The 14,171-nt window shown below is 45.3% G+C and overlaps 1 protein-coding gene across 1 annotated transcript in view; it reads left to right on the forward strand.

The window, feature by feature from the left end:
* Positions 1–843: 843 nt before the first annotated feature.
* The window catches only part of Gcm1 (glial cells missing transcription factor 1), a 13,383-nt gene continuing 55 nt past the window's right edge, over positions 844–14,171 (forward strand). Inside the window, exons 1-6 of the mRNA XM_021173299.1 lie at positions 844–959; positions 2,867–3,046; positions 8,421–8,673; positions 10,015–10,127; positions 11,097–11,225; positions 12,995–14,171. The exon at positions 12,995–14,171 is cut by the window's right edge and continues 55 nt beyond it. Coding sequence (XP_021028958.1) covers positions 2,972–3,046; positions 8,421–8,673; positions 10,015–10,127; positions 11,097–11,225; positions 12,995–13,738 — 1,314 coding nt within the window. The 5' untranslated portion in view covers positions 844–959; positions 2,867–2,971 and the 3' untranslated portion in view covers positions 13,739–14,171. The remainder of the gene's footprint in view (positions 960–2,866; positions 3,047–8,420; positions 8,674–10,014; positions 10,128–11,096; positions 11,226–12,994) is intronic.

Here is a 14,171-nt window from a genome sequence, read left to right on the forward strand (position 1 = left end):
ATATGGTTAAGGGTTCTGGAATATCATCGAAAAGAGAAGTCATGTGTTTCAGAACAGTATTGGAAGATATTGGATGGGTCTGTTAGAATTCCTAAAAGATGGGTCAGATTTAGATATGGAAGTGGAAAAAGACCTTGGGGGAGGTGGGGGTGGCGCTTGCTGTTTAGCTCAGGCTAGCCTTGAATTTGCAGAGACACTCCCTGGAGTTACAGCTCTGCCCTGCCACCCTGAACTACACAGAACTTCTTGATGTCTTTGATTCTCCGTTATATCTCCAAAGCCCAGCAGACTACCTGGGATTCAGCAGAGGAGCTGGGCTCACCCGGTGTCCTGAGGATATCTCCAGAGAGAACAGCTTGAAGAAGAATTGCATTCGTTGTCAGGTTTGATACACTTAGAATCAGAGATGGCTTTCAGTGTTTCTGGTTTAGGGCTGCTAGCTATCTAAAAACTATCTCAGTAATTTCCATCCCCCCTTCGTGTTTGCACTGCCGTGAGTCTCCCTGTCTGCCTTCTCACTCACACACACACAGGATAAAACGCATCTACTGTAAAACAGTCGCTCTTGGATTCAATCTATAAAACTATCAGGAAAAAAAATCTGTATTTCTTTTCAGAGTTTTGTTTTGTTTTTCCCCCAATATCCTTTTAAGTTAGATGTCCTCTTAGCATAAAGGAGGGGAAAGTTCAGAGGCACACCATAGAATATTCATCACATGGCTAGCACCCTGAGAAGAGCTGGGCTGCTCCTACCTGTCCAGCCCTGGCTGAGAGCATCTTGATTTTGATTGGATAGTTGCCAGAGTCATTAGCATAGTGTACCCTGACCTGGGTTAGGGAACAGCGACCACTTAGAAATGAACAGAACTTGCAGGACCTGAGCCAGAGCTGACACTTGTATGACACCTGGACAAGAAGCTGACAAGAAGAACAGACTCGGGAGCACTGAAGGCGGCAGGGTGAGTTGTGTAGCCATGACCACAGGCTTTATTTGTTCTAGTTCCTGGTCTGTAAAAATGATGGAAGCTGAACACGCCTTGGTCACGACTCTGAAATAAAAGGAAGTCTTGAAAAATGTAAACTTTTATTTTAATCCTGGGGAAAGATTGAGTTTGCTTACTGACGGGATAAAGCAGGTTTCCCCCAATGTCTTGTTCTTAGTTTTTAGGGAAATACTAAATTAATCCTCACTTAGTTCATAAAAGTATGTGTTGGAGAAAAGTCTCTTTAAAGTTTTTAAAATTATTGTACTTTTTGGGAGTAAAATCTTTATTCCTCTGCTCTTAATTTAAAATCAAGTATCTAGCCTTGTCTAAGAACAGCATTTTTAGGTTTACACAGTATAAATCTTGTTTTCCAACTTTTTTTTTTAATCTGTTCTGTTTTGTGTGGAGTGCGCTGTGGGTCATAACCATTCTAATTACAAGTTTGGGCTAGCAGAGTTAGGGCTGTGACAGACAGTGACTTTTACTATTCACTACTTCTCTACTTGTCATGTGAGCGGTCTCTGAACTGGGGTGGCAACCATCTTTTTCCAAGCAGCTCAATAATTGTTTCCTAAACATAGAGATTTACTTAGAAGTTACCGATGAGGAGCCAGTGGTAGCACCTCGGTGGTTCAGTGCAAGCCCCGGCGTCCATCCTCAGCGCCACAAACACCTCAGCCCAGAAACAAAACTAAGACAGACCGAGAAGAGAGCCTCACGCACATTTAGTCTTGAATGCCAGCGTTTGCGGAGGGGGCAGGACTTCGTGGTTTGGGGGAGGGGGGTTGATCTTACAAAGGTGACAAACAGTTCATGGGATTTATCTATAAAAATATTTATCTATAAAAATATTAGTTAATCTAAAGTGATATGGGCATAATCCTAAACTAGCTGTGTCTCTTTATGCAAATTTACATACTTTTTGTAGAACTAGGTGGTTCCAGGTAATAATGGCTCCTAAGGCTCTTATAACCCAGATCTAGCAACGAGGATGGAAATACAGCTGAGGATAAAAGTAGGGACCAGGGTATTGAAACCCCAAACAAGTCTACTGCAGCAAGTGCTAGTGGCTTCTGAAGAATTTTTATTGGCAGTTGGTACTTGCAAAAAAAAGATTTATTTATTTTATGTATATATGTACATTGTTGCTATCTTCAGGCACACCAGAAGAGGGCATCAAATCCCATTACAGATGGTTGTGAGCCACCATGTGGTTGCTGGGAATTGAACTCTGGACCTCTGGAAGAACAGTCAGAGGTTCTTTTTTTTTTTTTTTTTTGGTTTTTCGAGACAGGGTTTCTCTGTGTAGCCCTGGCTGTCCTGGCACTCACTCTGTAGACCAGGCTGGCCTCGNTGGCACTCACTCTGTAGACCAGGCTGGCCTCGAACTCAGAAATCCGCCTGCCTCTGCCTCCCGAGTGCTGGGATTAAAGGCATGCGCCACCATGCCCGGCCAGTCAGAGGTTCTTAACTGCTGAACCATCTATCTTCCCAGCCCCTTGTTTCCAAGTCTTAAGTTTTAATGGGCACATGGGACTGAGCTAATGATCACCAGAAAAATTATTAACATGTGTGAATGCATACACACACATTCACACACACAGAGGTCAGAGGTCAGAGGACAGCTTGTGGGGTTTCTCCTACCATTTGGGTTCCAGGGACTGAATTCAGATCTTCAGGCTTAGTAGCAAACCGATTTATCTCCTAAGCCCCCCACCCACCCTCTTTTGAGACAGTCTCATATTGTAACCCAGGCTGGTCCTGAACTCACGGCAATCGGCAATCTTCCTGCCTCGGTCTCTAGGGTCTGAGGCACCACATCTGGCTTTGTAGTTTCTAATCTCTTAAATCATCTGTGTTATTCTCATTTATTTACTTAGCTTTGAAAAACAAGCCCTTCAGCTGCTCTTGTGGCCCGAGTTCTGAGACTCCAAATATCTCTGACAACTGGAGTGGAGAAGAGCCTGTGTTGAGCAGACCTTATCATGGAACTGGACGACTTTGATCCTGAAGACAGAGAGATACTTAGCTGGGACATTAACGATGTGAAACTGCCTCAGGTATGCGCTTGGAGGACTGGCCCAGCATGTGGCGGTGAGGCCTGATGCTCAACTCCCCCTAGGCTCTAGAAGGGAATCTGTCAGATCCTAGCCAGGTGAACTCCTTTAGCGCTTCAACCGTACAGCTAAACTGGGGGATTTCAAGGGGAGAAGAAAGGCCTAGGATTTGAAACCCACAAGAACAGACAGAGCTGAAGAAAGCATTGCTTTCTCCCTTTCGAAGCTGGCTCACTCAGTTTACACACTCAGTACTTGCAAGCGGACTGACTCCACTTAAGGCATACAACCCCATAGCGACTTCTTGACTGTGATACTTTTCACAGTTAACCCCGACCCTGGACTATCTGAATAGTGGTGCCCTTGGGGTCACAGCCTGCTCTTGAGAGACTTAAGGAACTACCATCCATGGGTTCATTGGCTGGTCCCCACTCTACCCAAGAGTGCTTGCTTTGCTTGTCACACTGTCTGTGGCCTCCTTTATGCAAATAGCTGTGCTGTGTGTGCATATGAAAGAACTGGGGGGAGGGAGGGAGACAAGGTCTTACTCAACAGCCCAAGCTGGCCTTCAATCCCCAAAGGAGCTCAAGCTTGTCTTGAACTCACAATCCTTTTGCTTCTGCCTCCCAATCACAAGCCCAACGAGCAAATAACCTTTGAACTCTAATTTGATGGAAAGCATTAATTAAGACCAAGTTTCTGTGTCTATCACTCCTATCTTGTCCTCTCTTCCTGGTGTCTAAAGATGCTTTGACTGGGCATGTGGCTATGACTAGTAAGCCTGGAGTCCACTAATACCAAATACTGAAACAGTTGATCCTCCAGTCTGTCCTGGGCAGGGCAGAGGGGTTGGGGACTTCAATCTCAGCTCACCACCTTTCTGGGTTCTCACAGTAATGGACCCTCTCTTCTGTTTCTCATTGGTTTCCTTCAATTTGTCCTTGAGTTCTCCTTTGGTGGGTGTGAGAAAGCTGGAAGACAGAAAAATATACCCCTTCATCAAGAGGGCAAATAAACCGCCACCAGTCTGGGCAAACATCCATTCTCAGGGCCTGTTTTGAAAGTTGCCGTTGACTTGTGCCGCCATTGCTGCAGCTGTCTTAGGAAAACTTGAGAGTAAATTTTAATTGCTATTGGCTCAGTGGTCTGTATTTCTTCCTATTTTTAATTTCATGCTTGCATCCCCCCCTCCCCCGCCCCCAGAATGTGAGCTGGAGATAATATTGAGAGCTGAGGTCAGCAGATATGGAGGAACTTGTAAATGGAGGGCAGAGCTGCCACGTGTGTTGACATACATTTTTTCAGGAGTGGTGGTGCATGCCTATACAACTCCCATGTAGGAGGCAGAGGTAGGGAATGACCAAGGCTGGCCTTAAACACACACACACACACACACATCCCTATCATTCATTAGTTCCATGAAGGGAAACTCAAGGCCCAAAAACTCCCGTTCCAGCATGAATTTCCAAACCCCAAAACATTCTTGCCTACTTAGGCTAGGTATCACACAGGAAAGTCCACAGTCAACATGCACACTTCTGCTCTAGAAACAGATCCTTTGCAGCTAGGGAACAGGTGAAAGGTTGTTACAGAGAGGCTTTCCCACTGGTAGAACTCAGGGGGATAACTAAAGCCAGAAACATCCTTTAGGATGGCCATTCCTCATGTGGGAAGTAGCAGGATTACTCTAGAGAGCAATTTTTGATGCAAAGACATTTGTTGACTCCTCTAGACATTTAGAATTCCATCCATCTATAGGCAACCCAGAAGAGGCAAATTCACTCCAAAAAGTTATCTGTAGGGTCAAAATGACAGTATATTTTGTTTCCTTTGTTGTTAGAGGATTTTATTATGTAACCTTGACTGGCTCAGAACTTGCTATGTAGACCAGGATGGCCTTGAATTCTTAGAGATCTGCCTACCTCTTCTTACTGAGTGATGGGATTAAAGGTGTTGCGCCACCACACCTGACTTACAGTTTTGTTTTTAGTAACATCTTATCTTTTACCAGATTTGCTTAAAGAGTCTGTGTGAAAAGCCAGGTATGGTGTGGCGTTCCTGTGACTCTGGCATAAGGCCAGCCTTAGCACCATTGTGATTCTATCACTTGGACTAGATGAGGCCTTGTTGACTTTGTGTGTGTGTTTGATGTCCTTGTTCTATTTGGAGACACTTCATGGAAAGGATTAATAAACCAGTCAGGCTGGAAGGTAGTCGCTCTATATAAGGGCAGACCATTCTAAGAATGAAAATTAATTAATTAATTAATTAATTAATTTTCTTTTTATTTTTTGAGATGGTCTCACACCGTGTAATCTAGGCTGACTTTGGTATGAAAGCAATCCTTGTAGCTCAGCCTCCCCACTGCTAGAATTACAGACAAAACCCACCTTTCCTGGCTCACTCTGTGAATGCTTTGATACCTAATTTAAGAATTTGATTTTCTAAGTTTTGTATAATAGTAATATGTAACTTTATGATATTAAAATTACAAATGACTAAATTAAATTAAAATGAATGTCATAAAAAGAGTGCCCTGTATTTTCATATAGTTAATGGGCACTGATTGAGTAAATCATAGGATTAAGTTATGCAGAGAAGTCATAGAAACATCAACTACATTCCTAATGATGCTATCCAGGAGGTGATAAAACACAAATTTGTTAGATGTGACATGCTGGAAAACTTACAAGTGTCCCCTTTCAATTATAAACTTCTTAACCAAGAGCCAAAACAAAGAGTTACTCATGAAAAGTTAGAAATTAAAGTAAACAAAGTGCCTGAAAAAAAGAAAGTGCTTTATGAAAAGTTAGAAATTAAATTAACGAAGGTTCTAAAAAGAAGGGAACATTTGCTGGGACTTGCTAGCAAGGTGAAGCTCCGTTCTTGGTTTTAAAACCACAGTTCCTGTGACAAATTACAAGGGCTTTCAGAGCTGCCTTCCTCTTTCTACTTTGGTTCTTGGACATTCGAACATCTGGATCCACCACCCTACCCATTTTAATATAAAAAGTTGCCAAAGATTCCACTAAAAGTCCAGGCAAATAACAGAGTAAATGAGCAACAGCTAAGAGAAGAGCTCCATGCAGTCACGGCTCCACATGGTCACGTTTCCTTTAGGGAGGTTCCTCGCACTACTAGTTAATGGAACTAGAAAACTAGGCTGTCAGGGGAATAGCCTTAAAGATGTTGAGAGTCACTTCCTTCTCCATGCACATGAAGTCTTTGCTTTGTTCAGAATGTCATTTCACCCCTTCTGGCTCATGGGATTTGTAGTTCTGACCAGATGGAGGGAGTTGGTGGGTGAGACTCTCTCGTAGAAATCTATGCTTTCCTTGTTTATCCTATTTTGATAGCTGTATGTCACATTAGAATAATACAAATCAAGTCCACCAATCCTTTATAGTTCAAATGGTTAAAAGTAAGCATAGATTTTAGTGTTTTGATCTGTATTGTAAGTATCTGGAAGATCACATATTTACTTGCAGCTGGGGGGATGACTCCAAGGTTAGGAGCGCCTGCTGCTCAGAGGGCTGGAGTTCAGTTTCCAGCACTCACACTGGGTACCTGCACTCACGTGCACATACATACCTCTCTCCATGCAAACCCATCATCAGGAAATAAGATAAATCTTTTAAAATCAAAGTAGAATATTCTGCTATGCTCTCCTTAGAGAGAGAGAGAGAGAGAGAGAGAGAGAGAGAGAGCTGGAAAGGAATGATTAGAATTGTGGTGAGCAGGAAAAAGAGAGAGAAGATGGGTGCTGAGGTTATACGGGGATTCTCACGTGGACACTGAACAACTCGAGGCCACAGTGGCTGGGGTGCCCAGTATGGGGGGAATGGTGGCGGCACATCCTCTCTGGCCGCGCCTTTCGGTTGATCGCTGGGCTGCAGGGGTGCCTCCAACAACACAGTCCTTCTGGGTGGAAGTCTGACGGAGGGAATGCTCATCCATCCTGACACGCTTGTTTGCCTTCAAACCTCCCTTGGCTTTTAGGCTAACTAACGTTCTGTCGTGCATTCTTGTTGGGAAAGCAAAGGATTGTGTACCTTGACGGTTTTTCTGTTTTTTCCAGAATCTTCTACCATGACCTTTGAGAATCTTCCAAATGAGAACTGTTCGTATTTTACGTCAGGTCTCTGAGAACCATGATGATAGGCAAAGTCAAATTAAGATGGTTCTCATCCTAAGAGCTAGGCAGGATCTGCCACCTGACGCATCTGCCGCCATTGTGGAGCCTGGGAAAACGAGCCACACCCAGCGACTCAGTTTATTTACAGTCTACAGCTTACTAGGTGCTGTGTGGCAAGCCTTTTTACATTCATGGTATTTAATGCTCAGAACTGAAGTAGGAAAGTCTCATGCCTATTTTACACAGGCGGAAACAAAGTAACTCATGTTCTAAGGACCTCTTTATGGTCTGATTTTTATGGTGGTTCAAAATGGAACATGAAATGTGCTTTCATAACTGCTTTAACAGTGCATGACCAGGGCACACTGTTAACCAGTCTCTAGAGCTGTTTCATTTGCAGAATTGGAACTCCAGACTGACTGAACCACAGCTCTGTCCTTGTACGACAGAATCCAGTCAGATGCTCACATGCAGGGAGTAGGGTGATGCCAAGCAACACACAGACTCGTCCTGGGTCCACTGCATGCCTGAGCAGTGGAGACAAACAGGAAATGGTCCTCAGAGGGAAGAGTGCACTTCCTGGCCTCTTTGAACCAGAGCTCTGCTTATCTCTGGTGACTTTGTGATATCTGATATTAAGCAGTGTGGTATGAGACATCATTTCCCTACCCTTTTCATAGTTATTATGTAAGCGCATGGTGAAATTACTTCACTCAAGAATTCTCACTGAGAAAAGGCCATTAATGTTGTCACCATGGGCCGCAGAAACAGCAGAATTCAGAAGGGCTAAATTCTCCCTCATCTTAGTGCAGTGACCAAATGCTTGATAGGCATAGATAGCACACACCTTGTCGCTAGTGTGCTGCTGGTGGTTCTCAACCTTTGTGTTGCGACCCCTTTAGGGGACAAAAGACCCTTTCACAGGGGGCATCCAAGACCATCAGAAAACACAGGTATTTACATTATGATTCATAACAGAGGCAAAATTAATTCATGAAAGTAATTGGCAATGAAAATGATTTTATGGTTGGGGGCCCACCACAACATGAGAACTGTTTTAAAGAGTCACAGCACTTGTGCTCACAGATGCCACCACTGGAATTAAATTTAGTCAAGACTTTACCAAAGGCCTCTTGCCCTGCCCCTGTGGCCCGGATATCTCTTACATCTATCAGCTATACAGAGGCAGACCAGTAGGTACTCTGCCTGAAACTGTAACTAAAATCTTTGTGTTTCGGTCAGAACGTGAAAACGACTGACTGGTTCCAGGAGTGGCCGGACTCCTACGTGAAACACATCTACAGCTCGGACGACAGGAGCGCACAGCGCCACCTGAGCAGCTGGGCCATGCGCAACACCAACAACCACAACTCCCGGATCCTCAAGAAGTCATGCCTGGGGGTAGTGGTGTGCAGCAGGGACTGCTCCACAGAGGAAGGCCGCAAGATTTACCTGAGACCCGCCATCTGTGACAAAGCCAGACAGAAGCAGCAGAGTGAGTGAGGTTTGGGGGCGGTAGCCAGGGAGACTGAGAGTGTTTAAATGCTCCAGTCAGGGTAGACACGTATCTAGGGCCCAGCCAACCCTCCCCCTGGAGCCCCGTGGCAGGCAAGATATACTGATAAAGAACTCTCTAAGGAGGAGTCATCTATCTCCTCAAACACACACACACACACACACACACAAACACACACACAGCACACACACACACACAGCACACACACACACCACACACCACAAACACACACACACACACACACACACACACGGCCTCTGTCTCCAAGGTCTATCATGTGCAGAGCCCCCTCATGAATGTCCCCACTGCTTTGGAAAGAGATTGGCTCATGGAAAATTCAGGAAAAATTAGTTCAGACTTGCTGCCTGGCCCTGAGTCACACAGCAGGACTGAACTTGTAAACTCAGCTTTGTCTGTTCAGAGTCACGCCATAACTACCCATGGAAATCCTTGCTCTTTCTTTGTATCATGCTCACTGGATAGTGAAATAGATGCACCCGGTTTCCTACGCCTGGCTCACCTTACCCCTCCAGTTAACTTGTGTCCTTTTTAGTCATGTGTCTTCAAAACTTCCTCTCCATCATCTACACCTTAGTGAAATTTCAGGGGCAGTGTTCTCTCTCCCAAGCGGCTTTGCTCCTGGTCTATGTTACTAACCATAAAATAAAGTACTTCTCTCTAGAAAGAATACTCAGTATTCGTGAATAAGTAGGGAGGACCTCTTCTCTGCAGATGCCTTGGCCTGTAAAACAATCCTACCTGTCAGATAGCTGTGGACTGTGTCCATGTGTGATCCTGGCTGGCTATTGGGAGACAGATGCTGTAGTCATGGGTCAAATCCAGCAGAAGAAAGTACCCGCAACAGTGTGGGGTCACTCCCTACCATCCTGCAATCCTAGCTGAAAGCCAGCAGGACACCCCAGACTCAGAATCAGCCCTGTGGCATGCCAGTTCTCTCTCTCTCTCTCTCTCTCTCTTTCTCTTTCTCTTTCTCTTTCTCTTTCTCTTTCTCTTTCTCTTTTTCTCTTTCTCTTTCTCTCTCTCTCTTTCTCTCTCTCCCTTCCTTTTTTTCTTTTTAAATTAACTAATTAATTTACTTACATCCTGATTGTGGGGCCCCCTCCCTCCTCTACTCCCAGTCCCACCCTTACAAATCCCTCTTTCTATTACCCCTTCCCCTTCTCAGAGAAGGGAAAGCCCCCCCCCCCAACACACACACACCTGGGGTACCTCCCTGCCCTAGGACATCCAATCACAGTAGGCCTAAGTGCATCCTTTTCTGCTGAGACCCACCAGTCGCTTTTATGGCTTCTTCTGTAGGGAAAAGCTGTCCCAACTGCAATGGACCCCTGAAGCTTATTCCCTGCCGAGGCCACGGCGGCTTCCCGGTCACCAACTTCTGGAGGCACGACGGACGCTTCATCTTTTTCCAGGTTGGATTTGAGTTATTTACTTGGTATCTCTTTCATGTGGCAGCTGTGTATCATGTTCTCTATGGAGGAATTTTATCAGTGGTTTGGGGGTACAGGGCTACACCATACCTTGCCCATCCTCTGGGGGAGCAAATGCCCACGTGCCCTACCTCACCAGAGATGGACCACTGGAAACCCAGGAAGACTGGGTGCCTCCACTCCTGAGGCGGGGTGATACCTAGCTGAGTACCCCTAGACCAGGGCAGACAGCATCCAGCTCGTAGCCTTCCACAAACCCCAGCTTGGGTACCAGTGCTGACTCAGCACTAGCTCTACACACAAAGAACAGTTTGATTCCTCCTCAAAATCCTAGCTTTCTGCAAGATTCATAAGAAACTAATGGGGCATCGATGTAAACAGGTGAAGACTGGGCTCTGGTGTCAGACGTTTAATGGAAGTTGGCAAACCAGCTCTCTCAAAGAGCATTTGCCAAGCTGTGGTGTAGCTATTCCCATGGAGGCTGAACTCCAGCTGCCATCCACTTGAAAGGCCAGCTCACACAAGTACTAAAAGTCTCCTACTGGGCTCCCAGCTTGGCTGTGGAAACCCCAGAGCCCTGCTTACAAAAGGAGGTTATCCTAATGGCATCCTTTCCCTAAGCCTCAGGTCCTTATTCTGTAAATAGGATTGAAAAATAACAGTGTGTAAGTGATGAAGTATGTAAGCCAGAGATGAAGGTGAGGGGTAAGCATCACTGGCACACACTTTGGGGACATGATGGGAGTCAGAGACCACATAAGGAAGGGACCTCATAGGACAGGAGGCAGGCAGGAGCACGGCTGGGCTTGGGAAGATTTTCCCTTGTATCAGGCAACCTTGCTAGCCCAGGGTCATAGGACATAGGACAGCACGGAGAACAAAAGCTACACCTTATCAAGGCAACTCAGTTACTAATTTTTGTTTCCTTCTTACTACTTTGTCTCCCCTAAGTCCAAAGGCGAGCATGATCATCCCAGGCCGGAGACCAAGCTGGAAGCAGAGGCAAGAAGAGCCATGAAGAAAGTGCACATGGCATCTGCCTCCAGCTCCTTACGGATGAAGGGGAGACCAGCAGCGAAGGTCAGCTGCCCCACTTGTGTTCAAGCTGTGCAGCCAGCCTTCACCCCTGCAGGGGACACAGTAGATACCCCAGTCCTTTACCGGCCAAGGAGAGCAAACATGCTGTTCTAGCTGACCCATCTCCAAGCAGGCATCCAGCGGGCGAGCTGAATCTGAGATGTTACTCTTCATTCTTACTCTAACTGAAACAGGCTCGCAAATATTCTGTATGATCATAGGCGCACCAGCCCTACAGCAGGCTTTAAAACAAAAAAGCTTGAATTGGTATTTATAGTTGGAAGCACTACAGTTTAGTTCCAAGAGACTCAGAATTAATCAAAATAATCTTTACAAAATGTTATTAGCCTTCATGAGTTTGGAGTTTTGTTTGTTTTCAAATTTCCATACATCCTTAGAACAGATTGTTTTTTTTAAATTGGTCTAAATAATCAGATGGTCCAGGGTTATACCACCCTTAATGTGTCCAATTTCATCTAAATCCGTGCTTCCTAATTCTAAATTCTTCATAATATTGCAACCCATTAGCACAGTTCCTCATGCAAGTGGTAACCCCCAACCAGAAAATTATTTCATTGCTAATTCGTAGCTGTCATTTTGCTACTGTTATGAATCGTAATGTAAATGTCTGATATTCAGGAAATCAGATGGGTGACCTCCTTCAAAGGGGGCGTGACCTTTAGAGAACCACTGATCTAAGTGATCAGACAGTTGTTAAGCTGAGTGATCTTTAGTGCGCTACTAGCTCTTGGGACACTGAGCTATGCTAACGCTTAGGATCCAGAGTGTGAAGCCAGCCTGGGCAACATAGTAAAACCGCTGCTGTTGTTGTTGTTGTTGTTGTTGAAGTTTCTGAAAATGATAGCAACTCCAGTGGTAGAGGGAAGTGTGAGGAAGCCCATTGCCCCATTGTCCCATGGCCCCATGGCCTCATAATATCAGTTTGTTCGTTTGATGTAGCGCTAATTCCTGTAAAGCTCTAAGTGTACCTTATATAGATGAAATTGTGATTTAGTCCATTGCAAGAGACCTTGAGCTCCCACATCCACAGAATCGGTCCTCATCAGTCATCTTGGCCATTCTACTTGGACAGAACCTTTTTCTCCTCTCCCCTCAGACTATCCTCTTGTGAGGGGAAAGCTTACATACAGAGCTATATAACTGTTACCTAGTAGCTCCTCTTAATGCCAACATAGGTATTCCATTTATATAAAGAAATTGAAGTTGACCAGTGTCTGTTCTAGTCTGAGCAGTTTCTGTGATCTCAAAGGAAAGCCGCTAAAGGAGACAAACAAACCCAACAATACCCTGGCCTCTCACAGTAAAATCTAGAATAGTCCAGGTCAGGGAGACAGGAAAGGGAGAAGCAGAAATGGGGTGAGGGGTAGCCCTGTAAGCTGTGCCAGGATGAGTATAAATCTTTGAAGCTGCAGGGTTGGTTTGTTTTTCTTAAGTAGCCCCTTACAAATGCCTCAAAAAGACAGGCATCTGATGTCTGAGCATGAGGCATATTAAACACCCAGTATGTCCACAGAGTGCATCAGGCTCCTTACAGATTAGAAAGTTGTTCTATTCTGTGCACTGGAATAGGAAGGAGTCAGTCTCTCCTCGCAGGTCCCCAGCAACCATGGAGAGGCTGCGCCCGTGCTTGAAGTATGCAAGGAATGAGGGCAGTCTTATCGAGGGATATTTGCAGAATAACTCAGGGGTGCCTGGGGTAGCCATGTGCATTTGCTTAACTTATTAACGCGAGCATTCATTCCCCTTTCCAGGCGCTTCCTGCTGAAATCCCGAGTCAGGGAAGTTTACCTTTAACTTGGTCATTCCAGGAAGGCGTCCAACTGCCCGGCGCTTACAGCACACCTTTAATAGCTAACGCCCCCCAGCAGAACTCCCTGAATGATTGCTTATCCTTCCCCAAGAGTTATGATTTGGGGGGAACCACTGAGCTGGAAGATCCAACTTCCACCTTAGATTCCATGAAGTTCTATGAGAGATACAAATTCTCCAGCAATAGGATCTACGGCAGTGAAGACCAGTTTCAGCCTCCTGTCCCTGGGATGTATGGAGATTATGAAGACCTGCAAACTTGGAATAAAAATGTTGCCTTAGGGAGAAATCCCTCCGATGACACCTACTATCCAGCCTATCCTCTGCCTGTGGCCAGCTGGCCCTACGACTACTTCCCCTCCCAGAACTCTTTGGAGCACTTACCCCAGCAAGTTCCATCAGAACCCTCTGCAGCCCAACCAGGCTGTCATCCCTTGTGGTCCAATCCGGGAGGTGAGCCTTACGAAGAGAAAGTACCTGTTGATTTGAGCAGCTATGTGCCCTCCCTCACGTACCACCCACCTCAGCAGGATCCCTTCCTGCTCACCTATGGCTCTCCTCCTCCTCAGCAGCAACATGCACTGCCCGGCAAGAGCAACAGGTGGGATTTTGACGAAGAGATGGCATGTATGGGTTTAGATCACTTCAACAATGAGATGCTCCTAAACTTCTGTTCTTTAAGATAACTCAAAGCTCCCCTTCCCTCTCTCCCAATCGTGATTTGTTAAAGGGCTTGGCAGAATTTTCTTAGAAGACGGGTTTCAAAGCATAGCCTGAGAGGAATGTCTGAATCAATTGTGACAAGCAGTAGACAAGGTCTTCTCACTCAAGCTGTTGACAATGCCAGTGTGTTTATCCTCCATAAAGAATAGAAAGTCACTGTGCCAGGTGTAATGTCACAAGTCTCTAATCCTAGCACTCAGGAGACAGAGGCAGTTGGATATTTGTGAGTTCAAGGCCAGCCTAGTCTACATACTGAGTTCCAGGAGAGCCAGGACTATATAGAGAGATCCTGTTTCAACATCTCCCCCCACAAAAGAAGAAGAAGAAGAAGAAGAAGAAGAAGAAGAAGAAGAAGAAGAAGAAGAAGAAGAAGAAGAAGAAGAAGAAGAAGAAGAA

This window comes from Mus caroli, chromosome 9, assembly GCF_900094665.2.
Source record: "Mus caroli chromosome 9, CAROLI_EIJ_v1.1, whole genome shotgun sequence".
In the NCBI taxonomy this organism is placed as follows: domain Eukaryota; kingdom Metazoa; phylum Chordata; class Mammalia; order Rodentia; family Muridae; genus Mus; species Mus caroli.